Source organism: Xenopus laevis, chromosome 1L (assembly GCF_017654675.1).
Source record: "Xenopus laevis strain J_2021 chromosome 1L, Xenopus_laevis_v10.1, whole genome shotgun sequence".
In the NCBI taxonomy this organism is placed as follows: domain Eukaryota; kingdom Metazoa; phylum Chordata; class Amphibia; order Anura; family Pipidae; genus Xenopus; species Xenopus laevis.
The window spans coordinates 147253960-147281742 of record NC_054371.1 but is presented as its reverse complement, the minus strand read 5'-3'; the positions used below and the strand labels follow the sequence as shown (position 1 = coordinate 147281742).

At 39.8% G+C, this 27783-nt stretch overlaps 2 protein-coding genes across 12 annotated transcripts in view; one reads left to right on the top strand and one right to left on the bottom strand.

Annotated features, from left to right (window-relative positions):
* cdc14b.L (cell division cycle 14B L homeolog) overlaps positions 1-3273 on the top strand; it is a 59777-nt gene extending 56504 nt beyond the window's left edge. For 4 of the 7 annotated variants that reach the window (XM_041564608.1, XM_018259225.2, XM_018259208.2 and 1 more), the window contains 2 exons: positions 472-531; positions 838-3273. In XM_041564608.1, the coding sequence (XP_041420542.1) occupies positions 472-531; positions 838-874 (97 nt within the window). In that variant the 3' untranslated portion in view covers positions 875-3273. The remainder of the gene's footprint in view (positions 1-471; positions 532-837) is intronic. The other 3 variants (XM_041564615.1, XM_041564591.1, XM_018259215.2) reach the window with 1 other exon arrangement.
* A 4828-nt stretch (positions 3274-8101) lies between these two features.
* On the bottom strand, positions 8102-19647 carry habp4.L (hyaluronan binding protein 4 L homeolog). Of its 5 annotated transcripts, none has more exons than XM_018241465.2 (10): positions 19533-19647; positions 17311-17589; positions 16290-16367; positions 15604-15754; positions 14859-15014; positions 12920-12991; positions 12008-12085; positions 11452-11614; positions 9544-9720; positions 8102-8590 (listed from the first exon to the last, which is right to left on the bottom strand). In XM_018241465.2, the coding sequence occupies exons 2-10, from the start codon at positions 17582-17584 to the stop codon at positions 8534-8536; spliced, it is 1206 nt and encodes a 401-aa protein (XP_018096954.1). In that variant the 5' UTR covers positions 17585-17589; positions 19533-19647; the 3' UTR covers positions 8102-8533.
* Between the last annotated feature and the right edge of the window lie 8136 nt (positions 19648-27783).

Sequence of the window (27783 nt, the reverse complement as noted above, 5' to 3'; positions counted from 1 at the left end):
AATTCGCCAGACGCCGTCACATTTTCATGAATTTTTCGTCATTTCACGGGAAATTCACTAATTTTTCGGCAAACAAAATTTCGAAGCACCCCAAATTCGCCCATCACTAGAAATGTCCACAAACCCTCTCCCTTCATTTAATATGAACATGTCTGGGCCAATCCATACTTATGGAGGATGTTGGCTTTGCATTGAAAATGATTTACTCAGAGGTTTTGCTGCTTTCTGTAACTGGTAGCTTGATCCCTAATTGGTGCTTTTTGATTCTCTGTTCCTTCTGATTGGCCAGTCTAAAATCTTGGTGGCCGGTGCTCCGCCATTTCTTTTCAGCCTTAACTTACCCTTGCATTTTATTTTCTAATCGAACTGCTCTGAATGTAATCGTTCCCTCCTTTCCAAATACCATTTATTAACATTGAACCCTGCCGCTTGTTTCATCACTTGTTACCGTTCTTTCTACTTTTCCCACAGCGTGATTTCCGAGAGGAAGAAAAGGAATGCTTTGCACCAAATGCGCTTAGTGAAACTATGGTACTCCCTCTCATCTGCCTGTTGCCTGCAATTTTGCCTGCCCTGCTTTGTCTGCTCATTCCCACCTCTCTGTGCTGCTCTAAAACAAATCCTTCCCCTTTATTTCTATGGTGCCGACACTTCGTAGAGCAAACATTTATCTGTGTCATTTGTCTCAGCTCATGTGTCTCTCTCTAGTATGACAGTGCTGTGTTTTTGTCTCTATCCCGCACACTTTTTAAGTTGTATATAATTTCACAAAGTATTTCATTTATTGGCTGGGAAAATTGTGCTAATTTAATTCCGCCTTGTTTCTTCTTTCTCCAGTCATTCCATTCCAAAGACCAGAACTGTGTTGCGATAAGAACAAGCCAAGGGTCACCATTGCTGAAGCAAACGCTACAATGACTTTTAATAGAAGCCGAACATCTTATCCTTGTATTTACAGGATTTGCATCTTGCTCGCCAGCAGCATGACAGACACTTACATAATCCAATGTAGGAATGCCCAGTCCTCCTCTAACTGGACTCTACTGCTACTCACACAGCTGCACGGGCTGTCTCAGGCACAGTCCATACAAACTGCAGCAAAGGAATCAGATGGTGGGGTTCATGCATGGTTCATAAACTGTGATGGCAATCATTTTAGCTCCAGGGTGACTCTGAGCTCTAGATTTCTACGGTTTCCACCAGAAACATACACAAGTAACCAGGACGGCTTCATAGAGTCTGACACATTCCATGCGGCTTGTGTTCATTTCCTTCTCTTTTTTTTTTCCTTTTTCAGTATTCCTTGTTTAAAAGGAAGCAATGTGTATATAATGTGTAAATAGCAAATCATTTTAATGTTCAGTAGACCAAAGTGGTGTTTCTCGTGTGTATTCCTAGAATGTTGCAAGTCACACACAACAAATTGTAGGAAGGACCTTTTTTTTTTTTTTTTTTATACCCTCAGGAGGGATGGCCAATTTGCAGATAAACTGAAAAAGATTTGCACATTTTAAAATTGATTTAGAAAAAAAGAAAGCAAATTAAATGTATCTGATGTTTGGATAAGCTGTGCAACTTTTCGTGCCTATATTAGGAGCCCCATTGCCATGCTGAGAAAATGTCACATCTGCCTCTACTGCACTATAGTTATGGGCAAGTGGTGGCCTAGATGATAATTATGATAGAGGCAATGAACTACAATTCCCAGCAGCTATGTTGTACATTGGGCACATCTAGTTGGATCCATTTGAGTGAGTGAATTAGGGAATGTTCAGCCTATGATAAATCCCTTTGTAGGGCACCACAATGAGGACTGTGTAATATACTGGGCAAATGAAGATGCTGCTGCTGCCAGGTGCAGAAATGCTCTGCTTGCGGAATTATGGTAACTCACAGGTCACATCTGTTTCCTTACATTGTTGTTTCTGCAATGCACTGTGAGTGTTAACTGAAAGCAAGCAAAGCTTGCATAGGCTCAGTGCAGCACTTGCACAAGAAACACTCTACAGACAAGAATAGTAAGACACTGTGATAACCTTGCCCTATACTGGATCTCACTCCGTATGTAATTGTGGCTGTTTTCCTTGCTTTGTCACGGAGTTGGCAGGTTAGCCCCAGATTATTCAGGCACAGTTTACGTTAGCTGCTTTCTGCATACATAAAGTGAGTCTAGATAGTAGGGGTTTGGTTGTTCTATTGTATTTCTGTAGTTAAAATATATTCACTAATATTGCTCTGTGCAAGATGGCAATTTGAAATGATACAGCTCCCCGTACTGAACATATTGATTCATGGGAATTCATGATTACTATGGCAAGTCTGTGTTGAAGTGCTTGTTTCTAAAGGCACACTACCTGTTTAGGAAACTCTTGCTATTAGGATTAGTAGGGAGTTAACTTAATCACCCCCCCCCCATAGGGCAATTGAAGCAGCTGTTGCAGGTCACTGCATTGTTGTGCATGGAGTAATTAGCCCCAATCAGGCTTATGAACATACAAGAGTCTTTGGGTGGAGGAAGAATGTTCTTGATCTACATTCATTATACTCCTCATAGGTACAAATCTGAATGGGTCCAAGAGCTGTTGGCAGCAGAACAGTCGGGGGTCATTTATAAACACTGATCTGATTAGTTTCCATGGGTTAGTGCCCCGGTGCAAATTTGCTGTTTATTTTCATTGTTCTACCTGCATCTGGCTGAAAAAGCTTATCACTGATTGGTTGCTATAGGTAACTGCCCAGTTGCAAATTTGGTCAATGTTTATAAATGAGCCCCACATGGCACCTGCAGCTCCCAAAAATGTAATGATCCACTATCCTGAATCATAAGCAATATATGTGCAGGGACTAGATTATTACACCATTTCAGGCTGCCTTGTGTCTCTTTTAAGAAGAAAAAAAAAACAGATTTTTTTAGATTTTGTGTGACATGCCTAGGAGCCAAGTCTAAATATCATGTCAGGCCCTCTGGAATCTAGAGAGTTCAAAGAACTAAGATTGATGGGATGGTGGGGTGTGTAATTCATCATAGGCATCATGTTTTTAGCTGGGAATTGCCAATCAACCATATCCCTGTATGCAGTTACATGGCACTAAGCTTGGGGGTTTTTTTTTTTTTACTTTATTTTGAATTGATTTGACATATTCATGTTTCAGTGAGTATTGTGGGTCAAAGCACAGAAAACTCGTTTGATCAACTGACGTAATAGAATTCTACATTGATGCCATTCCTTTGCCTCAGTCTGAGCAACATTTAGTCTCTTTATTTTCCCATTTCTTTTCCAATGGAGCCTTGAATGGAGGCAGGTTTTGGTTTGTCGTGTTCAGTGTGTAATGGGGCCTAGTTCTGCAGTTTTATTTTCTGTACATCCAATTACACAGTCTAAATCATTTGTTTGTGGACTACTGAATAACAGGACTTTATCCTTAAAGGATAAGTAAACCTTTAAAATAAGTGTAAAATTGTGTTATTCTAAGCACTTTTGTCATTTACATTCATTATTATTTTCTTTTTACTCCAAGAGATTAAGGGATACATGTGCTGTTAATATGAATGGATTTTGTTCCAACAGCTCCACCTGCTGGTCAGTTTTTGTCCAGTCTGACCACCAAGTAGTCAAGGAAGTTTTCAGGAGAAAGAGGCTGCTCTGATGTTCTTCTGCTTAGGAAAACAATTTCTCAAATCCATTCTCATTTTTTTCCTAAAAAGAACATCAGAGCAGCCTCTTCTTTCTCCAGACAACTTCCTTGACTACTTGGTGGTCAGACTGGACAAAAACTGACCAGCAGGTGGAGCTGTTGGAACAAAATTCATTTCTAGTAACAGCACCTGTATCCCTTAATATCTTGGAATAAAAAGAAAATAAATAATGAATGTAAATGACAAAAGTGCTTATAATAGCGCACTCATCAATTTTAAAGGTTTACTTATGCTTTAAACACACCTATATATTTCCCATTTCTTTAAAAATCTTGCTGCATGTGTGTGTTTGTACTCTGACATTCCCTTTCCTTCATGTTCTATATAAATATATATAATTCTATAATATGCACACATGTAGTAAATAATCCCAGCACTACGGGGAAAGGGAAAACTCAGGGATAAAGGGCAGTGAAGAACATATAAAGCTATAAAGGCCTGTAGTTTTGAATGTTGAAGTGTAGAGCAGTGAGGTGGCCTCTATATCAAATGGTTTTTGGTGATGTGGGACCAGTATGGAAGGCCGTGTTTAGCATCACTGAACTCATGTTCCTGTTCTTGTGCCTCTTTCATGTACAGAATATGTTTTAAGAGCTTATTTAACCCATATTTCCATTTCTTAATTTTTAGTATATTGTATATTTGTAATCCTATTTTTTTAAACTGGACTAAGCGACAGAAAGGTAGTTCTTTTGCTGAAGGTATTTTTTTATGACCAAAAAAAAAAAGAAGCTGTTTAAGGTGTTGCCTTTTTGGTTGGTATGCATTGTCTTGCATAGAGGACTCGGTCACGTGTACCTCTTTTATACTAGAACCCAGCACAATGATTGTATTGTAAATAAATGTAACCCTGTCCAAATGAAATCTGTAAATGGCAAATCTCGTGCCCAAAGTATTCAATATTATGGAGAAATGATTCTCGAATAGCAAGGATCTGGAATAAACGGTTCTGCCCTGGAATGTCTGATTTTTTTTTTTTGTCAATTTATTAAAATGGCTACTGATATCTGTTTATTAGTCGGGGCAGTAAAGCACAAGATGGGCTCTAGAACACTCCTTGTATCTGGATAAATGAGACTGCTCAAGCATCAAGCTGCCTGCACCCCACATCATTACTCCATTGCTACAATGTACATAGAGGGCACTGGATTCAGGTTGGCTTTTACTTGCCTGCAGCTTCCTCATCTAACCCTGCATATACCGGTATGTTTTATATAAGCTGCCCAGGGTCTGTATAGCCTCATATTCCACCAATCTGCAGTCATGTCTTGTATGCCATATATGCCCTAGCCATAGCTGCTGAAGAGTGACATGCATCATTTTTGATAATTAGCAGTAAAAGATTGCGTCTTAAAATCTCATCTTAATTGTATGCATTTCTACCCCCCATGTAGAGTAGCTTTGTACTTTCTCTATAATAGTCCTATCATCTTGTGCGAGTGTGGGAGGCCCTGCAAAAGTGCAACCTTCTATTGAATTCTTAACACACTTCAAACACAATATAATGTGCAATATTGTATTAACACCTTAACACAACTTAAAGGGGTTGTTCACCTTTGAGTTAACTGTTAGTATGATGTAGAGAGTGATATACTGAGACAATTTGTAATTGGTTTTTATTTGTGATTTTTGTGTTATGTTTTTTATTCAACAGGCTGATTGCTAGGGTTCCAATTACCCTAGCAACCATGCATTGATTTGAATAAGAGACTGGAATATGAATAGGACCAGCCTGAATAGAAAGAGTAAGAATAACAAGCATTACATAAATCCGTAGCCATACAGAGCATTTGTTTTTAAATGAGGTCAGTGACCCCCCCCCCCCAGCTGGAAAGAGTCTGAAGAAGGCAAATAATTTTAAAAAACTATGGGGGAAAAAAAAAAAAGAAATTTAAGACCAAATGAAAAGTTGCTTAGAAGTGGCCGTTTTATAACATACTAAAAGTTAACTTTAAAGGTGAACCACCATTTAAAAAATGCAAATGGGCTACAACACAACTCTGAATCCTCATGATTACAACCAGGCAGAAAAAGACTACACAACTTTTTGTAAAGCATTTAGGCTCCATTCCCAGACAGATCAATTGGGGCAATTAAACAAATGTATTCCTCTCACCAGGAGTAGTTGACCAACAAAGAGCAATTGTGTGATACTCGTGGAGATCTCAGAGAACCTCTAGAGGTTATGTAATAAATGCACTTATGTTGTTTAGTAACCTGTAGCAACCAGAGTAGTATTTGCTGGTCAGTTGATTGACAACAAACATCTGATTGGTTACTTGATATGGGCAAATGTAAAGCTTCTTACATTGCCCTATAATATATGAAAGAACACTGAACAGTGTGCATGGCAGGGTTAGGAGGAGAAAGTCACTACTAACCAGAAAGTACATTGTTGCCTGTTTGCTAAAGAACATGAATAACTTGTCAAAGGCAAACACCTAACATCTGGGAAACATGGTAGTAGCAATATTATGATCTCCTCCAGGGCAGTTTCTGATAATTCATGGACTATGAACTCACAATTCTACCAGCAAATTCAGGAAAATGTCAGGGTACCAGTCTGAACTGAAGATCAAGAGACCGTGTGTCATATACAGCAGCACCATGACCAGAAGATCTACCCAAAAATCATTAAAGGGGATGTAAAGTCAAAAAAGAAATCCCTTTAACTGCCTAAAAAGAAACAGATCCTCAATAAAAAGATGTGCCCAGTTGCATTGTCTCTCCACTCGCACAGACTTTGTCCTGCATGAATATGACTGCTGGTCACTTTACTCAGGGCTTGAACTAGGGGTAGGCAGTAGAGGAACGTACTTCGGGAGCAATGCTGGGCACCCCTAGTCCAGGCCGTTGAGTCTCTCCCCCCTACTCATCATCATTGTGTCTGTGCATGCATGCTCCTCCAGGGCACCTGGCAAGATCGGCTTTACTTCAAAACAATCCCCTCCCCTCAGAGTTCTGAAGGTCAGGGAAGCAGAGTTGTTTCTCACAGAGATTAGCTATAGTCAGAGATGAACCGGATATGCTGCCCTTTCAAACTCAGAGTAGCACTGATCATTTTAAGGTCAAGTAGCCACTGGGCACTGAAGAATTCACGCAGGCTGAAGTCCATGCAAGTGGAGAGAAGGGGGAACTGGAGCGTAGAAGATCGTGGTTTCTATGAAAACTGTACAGATTTTTTCTTTGAGGCTTTATTTTTAGGCAATGTCTTAAAAGGGTTTTATTTAGGCTTTACATCCCCTCTAAAACAGAAGTATGAAAGTGTTGGTATGGCCAATTCCATATACAGTAACCTATAAAAATGTCATATAGGGACTTATTTTTAACCACTAATGCAGATATTGTTGTAGTTTGCACCCAATAACTGTCTGTGTGATATATGCAAAGGCATAGCCAGCATTTTAATGTATTTGTTCCCAAAGTAAGTGAAAATTTAAGTTGACATTAAGGAGAGGTAATAAATACCATGACCTATGCCATTCAATAAAATTCTTAGCTCTTCCTCACTGATCTCATGCAGTGTATTGTGATTTTTAAAGATGTTGGTTACAACCTGCTAGAAATGATCATCTTTAAGATTAGCCACTTTATTGGAGCTCCCCATAGATCTACTATGCTCAGTCTTAAAACGAGGAGGAGTGGGGTGTTTTATGGTCGCTTCCAGAAGCACAGTAGGAGGGAGGCTAAGGATTGATCTGCTGATTGGTTCCTATACTACAGTGCAGCCTGCCTGGGAAAGTGGAAGTGAATTACATACTCCCCACCTTGCCTATGGCCTAAGTGCCTATTCTCTTGTAATCGTGACAACAGATTCACGCTGGTGGAGATATGGCAGCATGTTAGGCAGTCCTCAGTGGCGTAACTAGTTATTACTGGGCCCCACAGCAAATTATTTTTCAGGCCCCCAAAATGTTTAGAGGTTGACTTGTTTCTCCAATATTTATTGAAATTGTATATGAATTAGGGCCTCGTGGGGCCCCTATACCTCCTGGGCCCGCCTGCAGCCGCAGGGTCTGCTTCCTCTGTAGTTACGCCCCTGGCAGTCATTCATTATGGGTTATGTGAAGTGGCTCCTGGTAAGAACACTTTCCTTTTGAGCTTATGAATTGCTCTCCTTGGAAGAATGTTTACCATGCCATGATATGTATGTGTTGCTATGGAGCATGTCTAGTAATTATCCACCATGGTAAGACAGCTGTCATTGCTCTCGCAACAGGCAGTTAGTTTATGGCATGCAGAGTAACCACAATTACATTACTACTGTACAAAACACTCATGGATAAAACATAAGTGCCCCATTATTGCCCTAAATTCTCATATAATATACAGAGTGACTGCTGGGGAGGTGGTGGGTGTGAAGGATAACATACAAAACTAAAGTCAAACCAACAGAAACTTTCCTTTTTGCACTGTAAGCAACTTTATTTATTTTAACATTTCAAGATTCCAATAGCACTGCACGGTTTTATACAATGAAGTAGAAAGCCAGTTTTTGGTGTATGGGGATTGCAATCAACAACATATTCCTCTCCAAATTGGTATAAGCTTTCCTATACAATCTTTCAAGTAGCATGAATGCACTTTATCCCCTCAGTTTGGGGGGGGGGGGCAGTAACATCCTAGAGTTGTAGAGCTTGTGTTTAAGTAAGGCTTTAGACTATCATTGCTACAACCAAGCAAAAGTAAGTGCTGAGTGTCATTTCCCTATTTAAGTCCCTTCACATCAGGTGCAATCATGTTTAAGTAGATCCCCTTCCCCCATCTTCAAACTTTCTTTTTGGCATTTGGAATTCAGTCATTTCAAAATGCAAAACACAGCTGAAGCATATCCAACTAAGCCAAAGCAGGGAAATCTTCAGGATCATCTGGATTTGGGGCATCAGCAAGAACCTAGAAGAGAAGATCTACATCAAAAACCAAATCAGTCAATCCAAAAGAAAAAAAAAAAGTTTGATCATTTAACAAATGTAAAAGCATTTGTAGCCAAAACGTTTGGTTCAACTGAGAGTCAGCAATCCAACAAAATCCAGAAAAAAATGCATAGACGGTTAAAGGAAAACTATACCCCTCAAACAATGTAGGTCTCTATTAAAAAAGATATTGCATATCTGCATATATGATTGTATGATTCACGGTACACAAAAACATACCAAACAAACTATACATGTTCGAACTCTGTCTGTTAATTGGCTCAAGACCTGTCTTTTGCTTCCACACTTCTTCCTGTTACAGTTAGAGCTGGATTATTTCTGGTCAGGTGATCTGAGGCAGCACAGAGACCATCACAAAATGATGGTTCAAGGCAAGAGATTTAGAAGGAAAGTATTTAAATAAATATTTAAAATACCAGTTTGGTAAGATTCACTTAATATGATGTAATTGGTTGCTTAAAGCTGGCCATAGACGCAAAGATTTTACCTCAATATCGGAGGAACGATCGTACGTCCTCATCTCCCGACCTGCCACCAACCTTTCAGATCAAATAAAGTAGTAAAAGAACAGATCAAGCCGATATTCTCACAAAAGTTATGTCCGACCAAGCTGTCTCCCACTGAAAATAGTCAGATCGGCAACACACGCAGAGATATTGGCAGCCGACAGAACATGTTCTAACCTGTCCGATCGGCATGGCAAGATAAATGTCGGGGCATTCCACACACCATCCAAAAATCATATGAATCGAGGATTCGTATGATCGAATCTGTGAGTCTATGGCAGCTTAAGTGTTCATTTTGGGGGTATAGTTTTCCTTTAATGGTCATGGACACACCTATAAAAGATCTGTTAAACCAAACCTGCTAAAAGCAGAAAAATCCCCCTGTCCCACAAATTGTATTAGTTACATTGATGACTTCATGTGGGAAGGCTTCTTCTCTTCTTACTCGCCCGCGTCCTCCTCCTCCTCCTCTCCCACGACTTGGCCGGGTCAGGCTTCCAAAGTTAATGTCCAACTGAGCAGTGATATCGTTGACAGGCTTTCTGAAGCAGTAATGATAGTCCTCTTCATTTTCACTTAGATTCTATTTTAAAATGTGGGCAGGAAAATAAAAAAAAAAATCACAACTAAGCCCATGTTACACACACACTTCTGTATTCTTTTAGAAACATTAAGTTTTATTTAAATCTACACAATGAACCAGTATAAAAACATGTCATTCCAAACCTTGATGAGCAGAGACCTTAAGAGCCCTTCCACTCACATTGAGATTTATGCATACGTCTTATAGGGGTTGTTCACCTTCAAATTAACTTTTAGTATGACGTAAAGAGTGATATTCTGAGTCCAAATTACCCTAGCAACTATGGTCTGAGACTGGAATATGAGAGGGCCTGAATAGAAAGAGGAGTAAAGAAAAGTAGCAACAACAATACATTTGTAGCCTTACAGAGCATTTGTTTAGATGGGGTCAGTGACCCCCATTTGAAAGCAGAGAAGAACCCAAAGAAAAAGGCCAATTGAAAAGTTGCTTAGAATTGGGCATTCTACAACATAATACGTTACTTTAAAGGTGAACCACCCCTTTAAGTTAAAGGACCAGTTAACATTAAAACATTTTTCTTCAAAATTAGTTAGTACAGAACGAAAAACACCAAGGCAAATAAAACTGCAAAGCCTTTATTAAGAGAGAACTTACCAAAACTCCACTTCCTGTCCTCTTCTAAAACGGCGACCATCCATGCAGCAGCGTTCAACTTCTCCTCCCTGGCTATTCTAGTGACAGTATGTGAAGGAGGCAGAGGTCCACTCTCCAGCGCTTACCCTATTCCCAGCAGTCGGACTTTGACTCCAGCTTTTCCTCCTCGGGCAAGGAAGAAGAGGAGGAGGAGGAGGGCATCCTCTGCCTCTCCAGCGGCAAGTGTTGTCTGCAGGCGCATCGATCTGCTGAAGAATATCCCCAGGACTATGGTGCACAAGTGCATGGATCAGGGAGGAGAAGTTGAACACCGCTGCATGGATGGTCACCGTTTTAGAAGAGGACAGGAAGTGGAGTTTTGGTAAGTTCTCTCTTAAGGCTTTGCAATTTAAAAGTTTTTATTTGCCTTTCTACACTAACGAATTTTGAAAAATAAAATTTTAATGTTACTGGTCCTTTAACAACTTTTCAGTTAATCTTCATTTTGTTTTTTTAGAGTTTTCTTCCTCTGACACTTTCCAGCTTTTTAATGAAGGTCCATTGACCATCTAAAACGAATGCTCTGTAAGGCTACACATTTATGGTTATTCTACTTTTTATTTCTCACCTTTCTATTCTCACCTCTCCTATTCATAGTCCCAGTCTCTTATTCAAATAAATGTATGGTTTGCTGAATTGCAAACTGGAGAGCTGCTGAATAAAAAGCTAAATAACTTAAAAAATCAAATAAAAAAATGAAAGCAAATTGTCTGAGAATATCACTCACTACATCATATTAAAAGTGAAGTCAGGTGAACAGACCCCTTTAAGTACTTGTGCCCATTTGTTACTGCATGACACCACGGGGCAGATTTATCAAGGGTTGAATTTCAAATTCATGCGAGTTTATTTATTAATAAGTGAATTTTATAAACTCAAACTAATTTAAATGACCCGAAAACTCGATTTGAATTATAAAAACGCAAACTAAACTAGAATTTTCCCTTCGACCCTTAATACATCTGCCCCCCCCATGTTGGTGTGGGGGGTAGTGCAGAACCATTGGAATGGCAGACGACACCACTTGCAGAAGATGAAGAGGTTGTGTGATTATCACTGGGAAAAATACATACTCACATTTTTAAATTTAGATTTATGGATCACCACAGCTTTGGTAGGCACAGCAGCTTCTGGTTTACGCAAGTTAAATTCGGTCTTTGACCTGTTCTGATCCTGGAGTGATCTCCACTCATCAAGGGACATTTCTTGAGAAAATCCTTCATTTTTTTCTTCTGGAACTCTACAAAGACACTCGGCTGTAAATTATCCATGCCGTTAACTTCTGTGCCTATTCCCCTATTCCATTATCTGTGCAACAGCTTTAGAATGCTTTTGTCATTAAGGTATGTGTTAGATGTATGTGTTGGGGAGACATTCTTTGCATGACTGCTTCCCATTATAGCCAATAGGGATTGCTAAAACAGAAAAAAAAATGCTATTGCAACTCCCCCCCCCAAAATATAAATAAATAAGGGTGCCATAAGCATTGGTTATCTAGTTAGTCATAAGCCACATGTCACATTGCTTTCAACATACATGACCCTCCAGCTCCTGCCAATCTGTAATTCCCATACAATCAACTGGGAATTACAGAGGATTAGTGGTTCCATGTTCTTGGTGCAACACAACTTACTTGGCATGTTCTTCCTCTGTTGCTTCTGTGGTTTCAGTAGTCTCAATTTGCTCTTCCACTGGAATTGCCTCAATCTCACTTAAAAATACAAGTGTTGATCCAATGAATTAAAATTAAGAAAAAATATACTAAGGGGTTAGAACAGGCAAGCATTTGCAGGTGGTTGAACTGTGCAGCTCTACCCATCCATATCCCAACTACGGACCAGACTAAAACCTGCTTAAATATATATTCCGGTTATCTAGCCCTTAGATATGAAGTGTTACACACATTTATTGGATTAAAAAGTAGGAATCAGCTGGAGACATACACCAGTGTGAAAGTTATTCCATTTCAGCTACAGGTATGGGACCTATTATCCAGAATGCTCCAGACAAGGGATCTTTCCGTAATTTGGAGCTTAACTTAAGTCTGCTAAAAAACCATGTAAACATTAAAGTGGACCTGTCACCCAGAAATCAAAGTCTGTATAAGTCCTTTTAAAATTAAACATGAAATCCTAATTTCTATTTAAGCATCATAGCCGTTTTATACCCAAATAAAAATCTCAACCGTCAATTAAATAGTGTGCCCCTTCTGTATGCGTTAGGCATAGAGGCAGGGCAGACAAATACTTTCACTTTCCATTCAGAACTTCCTAGATGTCACTGCTCTCCCCACATTCCCCTGTTCTCTTCACCATTTGTGTAGTCAGGACATGGGAATGGACATCAGGTCCCCCATTCTGGTGCACAAACAAGATTCTGAGATAAATACAAGGCTTGCCTTTAATAAGTGTCCACAAAATGGCTCCTGCCTGCTTGCTATAATTATGAATTCCCAGACTGAAGGAAACAAGATTCAAATAACTTATAAAGTGTAATTAAAGTTCATTTTGCTTCACATAATCATTTGAAGAGGCAAAGGCTATACCTGAAAGCTTCTTTTATAGAGCCCCAGTTGCGAGGTCCACTTCCACCTCTCTTGTCTTCTGGTCTTATTCTACTAGAGACAATTGGTTTTGAATGAAAAGAGAATAGAGAGGGGGGGAAAGCATGATGAGTTTAGCCTTTCCTTCAGTATTTAAAATACAAAAGCTCCCACACTTTAAATACAACACTGTCAATATTCAGTTCCTAGCATCCCCATCAAGACTTGTGGCTACTCATCGGAGTACCAAAAGTTTACCCTCTGCCCTACAAGTTTAGCATTAAGTATCATTAAGTGCATTAACCTGGTGCCTACTGGTCCCAAAGTTTACAAGTGAAAATGTTGATCACTTGGGAGGACTTTTGGGTATTTGGAGTCTGAGTCGGCAAAAATGTACCAACTCCTAATAACTTTAAATACAAGCACTGAAAATCAAATCAGATTTAAGAGCTTCTATGAAAGAGGATATGGCAAAAACAATTCTGTGTCTAAGAACAATACTTTAATTTTGGATTGTATTTAACAGCTATGCCAGGTTCAATTAATATACAAGTATTAGGTTTTCCCAATTGTTTTATGTAGTTTAAATGATTTTGGTTTAGAATTACCAAAGGATGGGGTTTATATTTTTGAGCTGTGTTTGCTTCATAAAGGAGACTATAGTTTATATAAAACAAGCTGCTGTGTAGCCATGGGGGCAGCAATTCAAGCTGGAAAAAAGGCACAGGTTACATAGCACATAACCGATAACCCTGTCCAATACAATGGTGTTTTATCGGTTATCTGTTATGTAACCTGTGCTTTTTTCTCCAGCTTGAAGGCTCCCATGGCTATAGCTTGTTTATATAAACTACAGTAGTCTTTCTGAAGCAAACTGCTTTTACCAGTGCAGAGCAGCAGTACATTATATTTATATTACTTTGATATACTTTCGGTTTTTGGGGTCTCGAGTTGGAGTCAAATGATTTTATGTAGTAGCGCAAAAAGCCCTGCTATTTCTTTGCAGTTAGGCGAACTCCTAAAGCTGCGACCCAAGAAAGCAGTGCAGTCTTCTATTGGAAGTAGTACATGCCCCGAGTTGCCTAGTGATACTTATACATAATTACTTTTTTTTTTTTACTTTAAAGCTTAAGCACATAGGATAAGTTGCAAGTACACTGCACTGCTGTGTTAAAATGGAGACGTTTCCTTCCCCACTGACCATTTGTGAAGATGCAACTATTCTAGCAATACCAATAGATATAGTAATCCAAGAAATAAGCTATGCAGTTGGTGGTATCAATTCACCACCACTTTTTCATTTTTTGGTCTTAAAACAAAAATTAAGAAGCGCATTAACTTCCAACGTTTTTTAAACCAAGTAAAGCTCCCTGTAACTCCTGTTCTCAGCTCTGCATTACTTCCTCCAATCTCCATTGGCTGTATAGGGTAATCATTAGCATATTTGTGGGGTTAAGCAGTTTATGGTTACGAGACCCGATTTCTGTATAACCATAGAACAGGAGTAAAAATACTCATTAGCATTTACTTTAAGTATATTCAATACCATTTTAAATAAAAAGTAGCCTTATTGCCAACATAATAGGTTAACAAGTGTTTTACTTTGTCTATTTTGCTTAATGAATAAATTAACATTTTTAGAATTAAAGCCTCCCCCAGTATACAGCCCCCTTCCCAACGAGCAGCTCTGTATGTCAAAAGTTTGCCACCAATTTGGCTACTGCACATGTTCCTAGCCGAGATCTATTATGGGAATAGAAATGACATGGGCAAAGATGTTGGTGAGGCTCTACAGTTCTGGATGCGCTATGGGTCACGGGTGGGTTGGAGGATCTGTGCACTGGCACTAAAAATTTTGCCAGGAGGTATCACGTTCAGCCAAAAGCCATAATACCACACAGAAAGAAAGCAAAAGGTGTTTTCTATCCATGAACATACTTACGCTCGATCACTGCCACTATGTCTGTCAAACTCTCGCTTTCCTCTTAGATTATCATTCTCTGTATTTCTTGGAAAGCCACCTCTTCCTCTGCCTCGCATGCCTCCTCTTCCACCATAATTTCTCATTTGCTTATCTTGGTCCAGGATTTCCATTGGTCTAGAAGTAAAAGGTTACATTTAGAGATTATTCAAATCAGCAGAGATAAATGTTAAGAATGTTAAACATGTTTCAGATGGGTGCAGTTACACTTGTAGCATTCGGTTTAGTTGCTTAGTAGCTTTAAATGTAAAAGCTGGAAAAGAATCTGAAGACAAAGGGAAAAAAAACAAAAAACACCCCACAGACTTAAAGGCAAAAATAAAATCCCATTTTTACTTTCAATGAAAAAGAAATCTCTCCAATATACATTAAATGTCTACCCATTTTCAAAAGAAATTGGACTGTATGCAGTAATTCTTTTTATTGCTGCAGATAGGAAACAAAATGGTCGCTAACTGCCCTGCAGGGAAAGATCATACCTTCTTGGTTCCTCTTGTGTGCCCCCAAAGGGCACAGGGTGTAGCACAAGTATAAAATCAAACTAATATAGTTCCAGTGCTGATCGCCACATGATGACTCCCGAGCTCATAACACTCACCACAAAAGTGCTTCTCTGGTGGTTTAGACAGTATGGTTAAGGAAAGTCAACTTTTGTTCCAGTTACCCCAAATTATGTACAAAAATGTACATTGGCATTTTTACCTACTTTTCAATACTGTACTCATTTGATCTATCCATAATATTGGGACGGACTTCCCTAAAGGCAGGTCTTCGTTCAGCACGGTCAACTTTAACTTGTGAGCCAACGTTTTCATTTTGAGGAGCTTTTTCCATATTTTTTGGTGCATGCTTCTGCCCTGCAAAGGGAAGGTGTTTAAAGCAAACAACATTCATCCAAAAGTACCATTAAAGCCACATTTCAGTCACAGTTTAAAGGCTTGTAGAAAGAGTTAATAGGGTTTTAATCAATGCCACAATTAGTAAAATGTGGGCAACCGGAAAGGTGGCAAAAAAAAAAAAGTTATGTTTTCAATGCTACCTGCATTAGTAATAATAATACAACCAGCAAATTAATGCCAATTACCAATATTTGAAATGGGGTAGTATCGAAACTTAGTTTACTTGTTCAAGTTAGTTGCAATTACTACCAAAACTATTGATACCAGAGCTGTGGAGTTTGAAGCAATTATAACAAAGATCAAGCAAGTATTTGAGTGGTTAGACAAATGAGGAACGACATTTTTAGTCACTCTAAATAAAAGTATTTTCTCCAGTAATAAATACAAAACTAAGGTCTTTCAAAACCATTTCCTCACATAGCAGGTACCATAGCACTACAAGTGTGCAGCAATGTAATTCGTGAAGTAAAAAAAACAAAAAAACAATTGATACCTGGTTGAGTCACTTTAACATCTGTGTTCCCTCCAACAACGAAAGTCTTCCTGTCCTTTTGAGATACTTTTCCAGATTCTTGGAGAGAATAATGAAATCTTATTATAACTGCCCTTTTAGTATTTTTCACGCTGTTTTCCCTTATGTTTAAAGGGGACCCATCACCCAAACAAAATTATCCAAATCCTATTTTATCATGTTAGTCAAGCAAAATTAACTTTAATTACACTGTATAAATTATTTGAATATTGTTTCCATCAGTCTGGGAATTCATAATTATAGCAACCAGGAAGGAGCCATTTTGTGGACACTTTATTAAGGCAAGTCTTATATCATCTCAGCGTCTTGTTTGTGCACCAGGGGACAGGGACCCAATGTCCAACCCCATGCACTGGTTACACAATTAAATCATTAAGAGAGCAGGGGGGAATGTGTGGAGAGCGGTGACATCTAGGAAGTGCTGAATGGAAAGTGAAAGTAATTGCTTGCCCCGCCTCTATGCCTAGGCATAGAGGCGGGGTAGGCAATACTTGATTGACAGCTGATATTTTTAAATGAGTTTACAACAGCTATGAATGCTTTAATAAAAAAAAGAAATTGGATTTCATATTTAATTTAAGAAGGACTTTTATTATACAGATTTTTATGTCTAGGTGACGGGTCCACTTTAAGGCAGGTCTCTTAAGTAATAGTATGATCAGAAGAAATACTACCTAGAACTGGTTTGCAGAAAGTAAACTCACATCCATCCAGACAATTGCTCTATGGCCACTGGGAGCAACATTCAACACGATTCCCTTGTTGGGTATCACTGTTCGTATATACATGTCTCAAACTTCTCAACCAAACTTACTTGCAGAAACCAGGTCTTCTCAATCCATAATTTCCATCATAAGAAATAATGTAAGGCCACACCCAGAGACAATTCTGTGTGCCTTCCCCTTTTCAGTAGGTATCATACCACTACAAGTGTGCTGCAATGTAATTAGTTAAGTCTGGAGAAAAAGATAAAATGTGCTACCTGTTTGTGGAGTCATTTTAACATCTGTGTTCCCTCCAACAACAGCAGCCTTCCTGTCCTTTTGGGATTCTTTTTTTCCAGATTTTTGGTTAGCACTTTTCTTTGCAGCCGCATCTTCTTTCTTTTTGCGACGGGTGAGTTCTACGCCAGATTGATACAGAAAGTCTAATGGATCAGACTCGTCATCTAGAAGCTGGTGAAAGCGGTTTCCCACCGCACAGCCAAAGTTATCCTGCATTTCAGTGTTAACCGGGCTACTTGGCGTTTCCTTCATTGTATCTAGAGAGGACAAGAGCAGTATTACTAGTTATAATCCAACTCCACAAGGTAAGGAGGATAAATGGGGCAAATTACCCAACTGAATTGTGCTCAACATAGGGGAAAACAATGGTACATATTAAGTCCTAGCAGAAAATGTAGGGAAGAGACCCTGGTTAATAAATTAAACTTCCTGCTAGTTTTGTCAGAGATTGCAACACAAAAACACTTTGCTCTACTTGGTTTGACAGTCATACTTCTCTCCTAGTGTCAAATTATACAAGCAGACTGCACAAATATTCTTAAAAGAAAACAATGAAATCTTATTATAACCATCCTTTAAGTATTTGCACACTTTGCTTTCCTTGTGTTTTAAGGCAAGGTTTCTGAAGTAAAAGTATGACCAGAAGCAGGTTTTACACATTCCCTTCTCTGAACCATCCAGATGCCACCAATGGCCCTCCCATTATGTTATCAGTCCACCTTCATGTGTCCTAGGATCATTTTGAAAATCGTGGCCTCCCTATGTGATTCGGTTCGGGATTTGGCCTTTTTCAGCAGGGTTCGGCCAAATCCTTCTGCCCGGCAGAATCGAATCCAAATCCCAATTTGCATATTCAAATTAGGGACAGGGTGGGAAGTCGCATGATTATCACAAAACAAGGAAGTAAAGAGTGTTTTCACCCTTCCCACTCCTAATTTGCATATGCAAGTTAGGATTCAGCCGAATGTTTCAAGAAGGATTCGGCCGAATCCAAAATAGTGGATTCAGTGCGTTCCTAGTCTGTACATCTGTTGGTTGTGAGTTTTTCTTAAAGCCACCACCCTCCTGTTCAGCAGCAAGGTACAGACCCAGAACCCTTTGGGCGATGCCCCTCTCTACCAAATATGCAAAGTTTCTACCCACTCAATATTTTATAGTTTTTGAATTATTTGCCTTCAACTTTTTCCAGCTTTCAAATGGGGGTCACAGACACCATCTAAATCTAAAATATATTGTTATTGCACATCTATCCAGGTCCTCTACTATTCATATTCCAGTCTCTCAAATCAATGCAAGGGGAATTGGGACCCTACCAACCACACTGAGAATTGCAAGCTGGAAAGCAGCTGAATAAGAAGTTAAACAATAATATCACCATCTACATCATATTAAAAATTTAGAAAGTTAATTTTAAAGGTGAACTGCTTTTGCGGCAGCCATTCAAGTGCCATTGGCTCATGAGGCTCCTCTTTACACAACACAAAATAAGCTGATAAAATAAAGTGGTTTCAGTAGGATTGGTTTTGCATTTTTTTCATGATTACAAGTTCTGTTCATTGAACAGAGGTTGTATTGTATCCCCTCAAGCATTTCAGCCCCCACCAAAGAGGACTTAAAACAGGAATATCTATAGGTTTTACCTATCTAAACCATTAAAGCTTAACATACAAATACAGTGAGGGATAGGGCTGGGCCAAGCCATTTGGAGGAGAGCATTGCAGGCAGTGAGGCTAAAAGCCCAGAGCAGGCCACGCTACTAGAGAAGTAAATGGCTCCTATAATGGGGTTTAGTCCACCGCCCAGTAACTTACAAACCCTGCTGGCTCTCTATACAAGCGCGCGGCATGCTGGGAAGTCAGCCCTAGTTATAAGGGGTCTATTACTCGCTCACTGAACATACCGAGCACCACAACACTATTAGATTTAGCCAATTCAGGCACCACCATATTAGACACCTGGAATAGCCTGGCCCACAAAGAACTAGGTTACACGGCACAGCATCCCTTCTCTATGCAAAATGACATAACGGCAATATAAGAAAACACGGCGAGCCTGGAAGCGCTAATGTTATAAACAGTAAATGAGTGCACATAGTACCCAATCGCATTGCACCGTGTCACTGCTCCGACGCGCTACAAGCAACTCTACCGTCCCCGGGTAGAATGCGCTGAGACACTCCTACTTCTCCTCTTTACCTCACCTGCTAGAGTCGTCACTCACGCCGAACCATCCCACAAATATCCCGGGCTGACCACACCCTAACCTTACGGGATTAGTTGTTCAGTCCTTCCGTCAGAAAGATCCCGCCCCCAAGCGTAGTCTTTACAGCGCGAGCCAATAAGGCAAACAATTTGCCGCTAGTCCAACCAATCAGCGCCAACAGCGCTCAGGTGCTAGTGTTCCGAAATGACGGATACGCCCCCAACAGTAACCCCGCCTCCGCAGTTACTAAGTGACCAATCACGTGTCTGCGGCTTAATATATTATACATGAGCGGGGTTTCCTGAACTTTCAACGTTAGCGGCACATGTGAATGGGGAGCTGTTTAATTGCTGCAGCTGTAAATGTATGGTTCACCGCATCGGCATTTCTTCTTATAACTAGGGCTTGCTTTCATATAATTCATTATAATAGCTACTACACAAGCACAATTAAGTGCTGATACCGAGCAAGGCTTTCAACTGTCCATACAAAAAAATGTCTATGACATCCTACAGCAGACCCTGCGGCTGCAGGGGGGGACAAGGAGGTATAGCAAGGGCTCTAAGGAGGTACAGGGGCCCCATGAGGCTCTAATTCATATACAATTTGAATAAATATTGGTAAAACAGTTAAACCTCTAGACATTTTGGGGGGCCTGAAAAATAAATTGTTGTGGGACCCAGTAATGTCTAATTACTCCATCTACCAGAATCCGCAAATTCCAGTCCAGAGCTGTGTTCATGGCCAGAATTTATTATCTAGACATTCTTGTTACACGTTGACTAATAGCCTTGGTGGACCAATAGCAGAAAATTGAGCCATTATATTTGTTTTTAAGGCCTGATTATCCAAAATTGCAACCTGTTGTGGGTAAATGTAAAGTGCAATTCATTTCTGTATATCAGGAAAACAAACTTGCATATAAATCAAATCATCTTCCTTTGTCAAGGAGATATTTTTCTGTGTTCAGCCGCAGGGGAGCATTACATTTTTTCCAATGGGGCAGTACTCACTCAGGCACGTGTAGGCGCCGAACGCAGGTTGAGACGCAACATGCTGCATTTTTCCTGCGTTCAGGCGCCTACATGTGCCTGTGTGAGTACAGCCCCATTGGAAAAAATGTAATGCGTCTATTCCTGCGCTCCCCTGCGGCTGAACGCAGAAAAACGGAACGCAGGGGAGCGCAGCTACAACCACTCGTCAGTAAGAGCCCTAAGTCTACCCCTGGTCCAAACCCTTGTCCCCCCACTGGTTTTTCTCTTCTGGGAGGGGGCGAAGTAGGAGCAAGCACAGATCTGCTCAGTGCAGATTCACATAAGTGTTCAGCCAATGACAAGATGTGAATGGCTCAAGAGAATAAAGTAAACTGCTAATGTCCAATGTAAAATTTGCAGGACAAATAACATTCCTCTAAGGCTCATGGAGGATGTAATATCTTTATTTGCGACAAATCCTTGGGTATTGCTGTTTCATATCTCCTTGACAAAGGAAGATGATTTAATTTATATGCAAGTTTGTTTTCCTGATATGCAGAAATTAATTGCACTTTACATTTAACCACAACAGAGCCCTAAAGAAGAGGTATGTGCTTGGCACCCCCACTTTGTTGCGCCCTAGACACGTGCTTCTTCTGCCTACTCATATTTCCGGCCCTGCCATGAGTAAATAGTTCAACCTCATGCAAACCTGTTTTTTATTTGGTATAATTATAGTCCTATTTGAATGCACATATGTGTTTGTCAGTTCTAATCCCTCTATGCACAGCTTTGACACATAGTTATTAGAGTTGGGTAATAGGCTGTCAGGCTTAGGTACTACCTTATTATTACGGACTGAGATAGTTTTGTACTCCAGAGTCAAGTGATATTTCTGCTAATAACCGAGTGATAATGCTGAAGCAGCTGGAATAGCCCTGCAATACCTCGCAAAAAGTTTCATTTTCTGTTGCTCTTCAGAAAATCACCAGCAGGTGTCCCTATTATAATATATATTTACTTCGTCAACATTCACACTAGGACTCCTTCTGCATTGTATACCAATGAGGAGAGGGAATACTCATTCTAAATGCTTTTCTACTAATTCTAAAAATACATTTATGTTTACACCAAAAGCAATTCTAATAATTATTCTTGTATAACAATTATTCTTGTTAATTGTAACTGTAAAATATAGGGGTATGATGGCACCATTTATCAAGCAGATTTATGGTACATGACTTAAAAAACAGATCATCATCATCATTTATTTATATAGCACCGACAAGATACGCAGTGCTTTACCTTAGTTATAACAAACAGGGAATAAAAGGTGGATAACAAACAAGGGTTACAGAGTACAATAGAATTAGAGGGCTCTACAAATTAGAGTTTACAAAGTAAAGGTTAGGGTACAATTGAGACATTGGGATTTTAGAAACAATTTTGTGATTTATGATACAGCAATGATTGATTAATTAAGGTATATTGAATAAGCTTCTTTAAACAGGTGGGTCTTTAAGGAGTGTTTGAAAGTTTGGAAAGAAGGAGAAAGTCTGACAGCTCGAGGCAGAGAGTTCCAGAGAAAAGCAGAAGCCCGAGAGAAGTCTGGTAGACGAGAATGGGCAGAGGTGATGAGAGGAGAAATGAGGCAAAGATCAGAAGCAGAGCGAAGGTTTCGTGAAGGAGTGTATTTGGAGATCAAAGATGAAATATAGGGAGGGGCTTCATTATTAAAGGAGAAGGAAAGCTACGGAGGCATTTTATTGCCAATAGATTAGCTGCAATAGTGCAAGCTAGAATGCTATGTTTGTTCTGTAGAATGTTTTACCATACCTGAGTAAAAGCTCTAGAAACTCTCTGTTTGTTTAGGATAGGAGCTGCAGTATTAATGTGGTGTGACATCACTTCCTGCCTGAGTCTCTCCCTGCTCTGGGCTCAGATTACAGTAGAGAAGGGAGGGGAGGGGGGAGAGGAGCAAACTGAGCATGCTCTTGCCCAGGGCAATGAGGTTTAAGCTGAAAACCGGAAGTCTGATACAGAAGCCCATGAGTACACAATAGAAGGAAAGAAATGTGGTGTTTCTTTTGACAGGGGACTCAGAGCAGCACTACTTTGGGGGTTTACTGGTATATTTAGATGGACCTTTCTGATAAGGCTTACTTTGTTTTAACCTTTCCTTCTCCTTTAAGGGCCTTGAAAGTGAATGTTAGTAATTTGAATTTGATTCTAGAGGAGATTAGGAGCCAGTGAAGGGACATGCATATGGGAGCAGCCGATGTTGAGCGGTGAGATAGATGAATGAGTCTAGCAGCCGCATTTAGAACAGATTGGAGTTGTGAATGGTGACTTGTTGGAATACCTGCAAGGAGTAGGTTGCAGTAATCAAGGCGGGAGATGATGAGCGACTGAATCAGCGTTTTAGTTGATTCTGAACTGAGATATGGTCGTATTCGGGCAATGTTGCGCAGTTGAATACGAAAAGATTTTGCAAGTGTTTGAATGTGTGGTGAAAAAGACAGATGTGAGTCTAGGATAACTCCTAGGCAGCATGCCTGTGTGGTGGAATTAAGGGCTCTTACTCATGAGCGTTTTTACCTGCGCTCCCCTGCGTTCCGTTTTTCGGCGTTCAGCCGCAGGGGAGCGCAGGAATAGACGCATTTCAATATTTCAAATGGGGCTGTACTCACACAGGCGCATGTAGGCGCCGAACGCAGGTTGAGACGCAACATGCTGCATTTTTCCTGCGTTCGGCGCCTACATGCGCCTGTGTGAGTACAGCCCCATTTGAAATAATGAAATGCGTCTATTCCTGCGCTCCCCTGCGGCTGAACGCCGAAAAACGGAACGCAGGGGAGCGCAGGTAAAAACGCTCATGAGTAAAGGTGGTGTTGTTTACTGTGAGTGATATCTGAGGGACAGAGGAAGATCTTGGAGGAAATATAATGAGTTCTGTTTTTGAGAGGTTCAGTTTCAGGTGGCACTGTGACATCCAGGAGCAGAGCAGAGAGAAAATCTGTAACTTGGGAAAGGACAGAGTTAGAAAGATCAGGAGTAGACAAGTAGAGTTGGGTGTCATCAGCATAAAGGTGATACTGAAGTCCAAATTATGCAGTTTCAGTTGAGTGTGATGGGCGGAAGCCAGATTGCAAGGGGTCGAGGAGGGAGTTGTGAGCGAGATGCTGGATCAGGCGTTTGTAAACAAGCCTTTCTAGTAATTTGGATGTGAATGGAAGAAGGGAAACCGGACGATAGTTAGTGGGAGAGCTGGTATCAAGGGAAGGTTTTTTGAGGATAGGAGTGATTAGTGCTTGTATAAGGATGGAAAAGTACCAGTGGAGAGTAAAAGATTAAATAGGTGGGTAAGTGCAGGAGAGAGTGTATCAGAGATTGGATAGAGGAGGCGAGAGGGTATGGGGTCAAGGGAACAGGTTGTGGTTTTGAGCAGGCTAGAAGTGTGTTAAATTCATCTAGGGGCAGATTCACTAAGGGTCGAATTTCGAAGTAAAAAATACTTCGAAATTCGACCCTCGAATTGAAATCCTTCGACTTCGAATATCGAAGTCGAAGGATTTAGCGTTAAACGTTCGTTCGATCGATCGAAGGATTTTTCATTCGATCGAACGATTAAATCCTTCGAATCGAACGATTCGAAGGATTTTAATCCAACGATCGAAGGAAAATCCTTCGATCAAAAAAAGTTTAGCAAGCCTATGGGGACCTTCCCCATAGGCTAACATTGACTTCGGTAGGTTTTATCTGCCGAAGTAGGGGGTCGAAGTTTTTTTTAAAGGGAAAGTACTTCGACTATCGAATGGTCGAATAGTCGAATGATTTTTCGTTCGAATCGTTCGAATCGAAGTCGAAGGTCGTAGTCGAAGGTCGAAGTAGCCCATTCGATGGTCGAAGTACCCAAAAAATACTTCGAAATTCGAAGTATTTTTCATTCGAATCCTTCACTCGAGCTTAGTGAATCGGCCCCCCTGTGTTGCAGGGGAGAATGAGTTCAAAGTGGATGTGAGTGGACTGCACGTTAGTCTGAGATAAAAACAGATACAATTTAATTTCCATAAAATCCTGCAAGGAAATTGCACATTTGTACCCTCTAATTAGCGGTTAGCATCAGCCTGGTTACACCTAGCACTAAGACATGTCAGCAACTACTGTTAATGGCATCTAAATTGCAACATTTTAGAAGCAAGGGTGCCCAGATTTAGAATCATCTGATTTTGAAGGACAAGGAAATTCGATTATTTGAGTTTTTTAGGGTCAAAAGTGTCAAATTCGACTAGGGAGTTATTCAAATCAATTCGAGTTTTTTTGAAAAATTCAAATTTGATTTTCGTGATTTATCGTACTCTGGCCCTTTAAAAACTCGAATTCGACTATTTGTCACCTAAAACCTGCCGAATTGCTGTTTAAGTCAATGGGAGAGGTTCAGGGATCAATTTTGAGCAGCCTTCCTGGCATTCGAGTTTTTTCAGAGGAAAAAACTCAAATTGAGCTTTTTAAATTCGAATCAAATTCTATTTGAGTTTTCGGGTCGATTATAATCTTCTGAGTTTTAAAAATGTGATTTTATCAATATGTTCATGGGAGTTTATGGGAGTTTTAAAAAAAGAAAAAAAAAAAAACTTGACCCTTGATAAATGGGCCTCACAGTGTTGAGGCCTTGGCACCAAATGGCTTTTAAATTATTTTCCTGCCAAAACTCAGGTGTATGTTTTGTGCAGCCTCAAGGTAAAATGTTTGATTTTTAACCCTGATTATCAACCCTAACCTGCTTTGACAGGAACCTTTGCTGTCTGCCCTGACCTTTATTTATTTACTTTTTTACCTCTCTTCAGTCTGTTGAGCAGATGACTAGGCTGTTATTGCTTGTGGTAGGGGGTGTGGCTTGAAGAATTAATGAGACTCACAATAAAATCTGTGTCAGTTGTCATCTGGTTGTCATGGAAGTGCCATCGTTGAAATATCCATGTGCATTAATGGAGTGGTTCACATTTAAAGGAGACATTTTATTTAAAACATTTTTGTAAAAAACAAGAATATACCAGTCCATTTTACTCATTTAGATATAGAAGGAATGTGCTTTAAAAAGTACAGTTTCTGGTTACTTTATTGAACAATTCTGCAAAATCCCCACTAGTCCCGCCCATCTGTTCCACTTCCTGCCTGCTGAATTCTCTGCTTGTGTAGAGGAGCCGAGGCACTTAGCACACTGCACTGTAGGATAAGAACTAGGGGAACTGAATCCTGTCTTTGCTTCTGTGACTCCAGGGCTGTGATTGGTTGCCCCCCTCCTACTGTTCTTTTAGCAGGGACCGTTAGGACACACCCACCCCTCACTTGAAACCCGGACAGGGACCAGAGAACATCTATGGGGAGCTCCAATGAAGAAGCCATTTTTTAAATCGTATTAATTTGCATCCAAAAGTAAAACTAGCACTGTATAGCATACATTATTGCCTGCAAAATTTGGGGGGTTTCATTATATGACTTATACGTCTCCTTTAAGTTAGCTTTATAGTGTGTTATAGAATGGTTAATTCTAAGCAACTTTTCAACTGGCCTTCATTTTTTTATTTTGTTATAGTTTTTAAATGATTTGCCTTTTACTTCTGACTCTTTCCAGCTTTCAAATGGGGGTCACATTGAAAAAAACAAATGCTCTGTAAGGCTACAAATGTATTGTTGTTACTCTTTATTGCTCATCTTTCTATTCAGGTCCTCTCCTATTCATATTCCAGTCTCTTATTAAAAGCAATGCATTGTTGCTAGGGTAATTTGGACCCTGGCAACCGGATTGCTGAAATTGCAAACTGGAGAGCTGCTGGATAAAAAAAAACTTAAAAACCACAAATAATAAAAAATGAAAACCAATTGCAAATTGTCTTAGTATATCACTCTCTGCATCATAATAAAAGTCAATGCAAAGGTGAACAGCCCCTTTAAGGTTACGTGAGAAGCCTTGGGTTAATGAAGATTAACAATGTAACAAGAAGTTGCATTACTACATGTGTAAAAGAGACAGCAGTAAGGCATGATGACATCAACATGTCTTGTGTTCCTGTAAACTAGACATAAAAAAAATCTAACACCAAGTCACCTTCCCTCTAATTTACCAGGCTATTACAGTAAAACCCCCATTTTACGTTTTTCAGGAGACCGGAAAACAATTGTGTAAAATCCAGGCGGTATTTTACCTTTAAACGCCTGCCAAGGTCAGGATTACAAATTTACCAGCAATGTAGTTGCATACCTCTCAACATTCTGAAAATGGAAAGAGCGACAAACATTTTTGACCATGCCCTTTTTGAAGCCACACCCCCTAATTACCATGCCCATTTAACAAAATTTGGCAGGTTATGAAAGTTTGAACACATTTCTGTAGTTTTTATGTTTTATTACAGTTTTACTAATGAAGGTGAATTGCCCTTTAAGCTATGAGTCTAACTTCTCCCAAGGGACAAAACTGTTACAAATGTATATTAAGTATCTATTATGGGCTCTCTGCCAAGAGCCAATTAAAGGGGACCTGTCACCCAAAAAAATTATTCAAAATCCTATTTTATCAGATTCGTCAAGGAAAAAATACTTTAATTACGCTATATAAATTATTTGAATCTTGTTTCCTTCAGTCTGGGATTTCAAAATTATAACAAGCAGGCAGAAGCCATTTTGTGGACACTGTTATTAAGACAAGCCTTGCATCATCTCAGAATTTTGTTTGTGCACCAGAATGGGGGACCCGATGTCCATCCCCATGCCCTGACTACACAGTTATATGGTAAAGAGAACAGGGGGAATGTGGGGAGAGCAGTGACATCTAAGAAGTGCTGAACTGAAAGTGAAAGTAATTGTCTGCCCCGCCTCTATGCCACGGGCATAGAGGAGGGGCAGACAATATTTGATTGACAGCTGAGATTTTTAAATGAGCTTACAACAGCTATGAATGTTTAAATAAAAAATAGAAATTGGATTTCATGTTTAATTTGAAAAGGACTTTTATTATACAGATTTTTGTGTCTGGGTGACAGGTCCGCTTTAAGTTAGAAACATTGTATCTTTTTTGGCAGTTCAAAGCAGAGAAATCAGGACTTTCCAGAACAAACGCAGGGGTTGAGCTGGCAAAAGAGGGACTGTCCCGCTCAAAACGGGACAGTTGGGAGGTATGTAATTTCTTTGTAAATTTGTAATACCCTTTAAAAAAGCCCTTAGCCAGCCCCCATTTCATTAAAAACTTACCTTTTCTCTGCCTTCTGGCCATCGCGC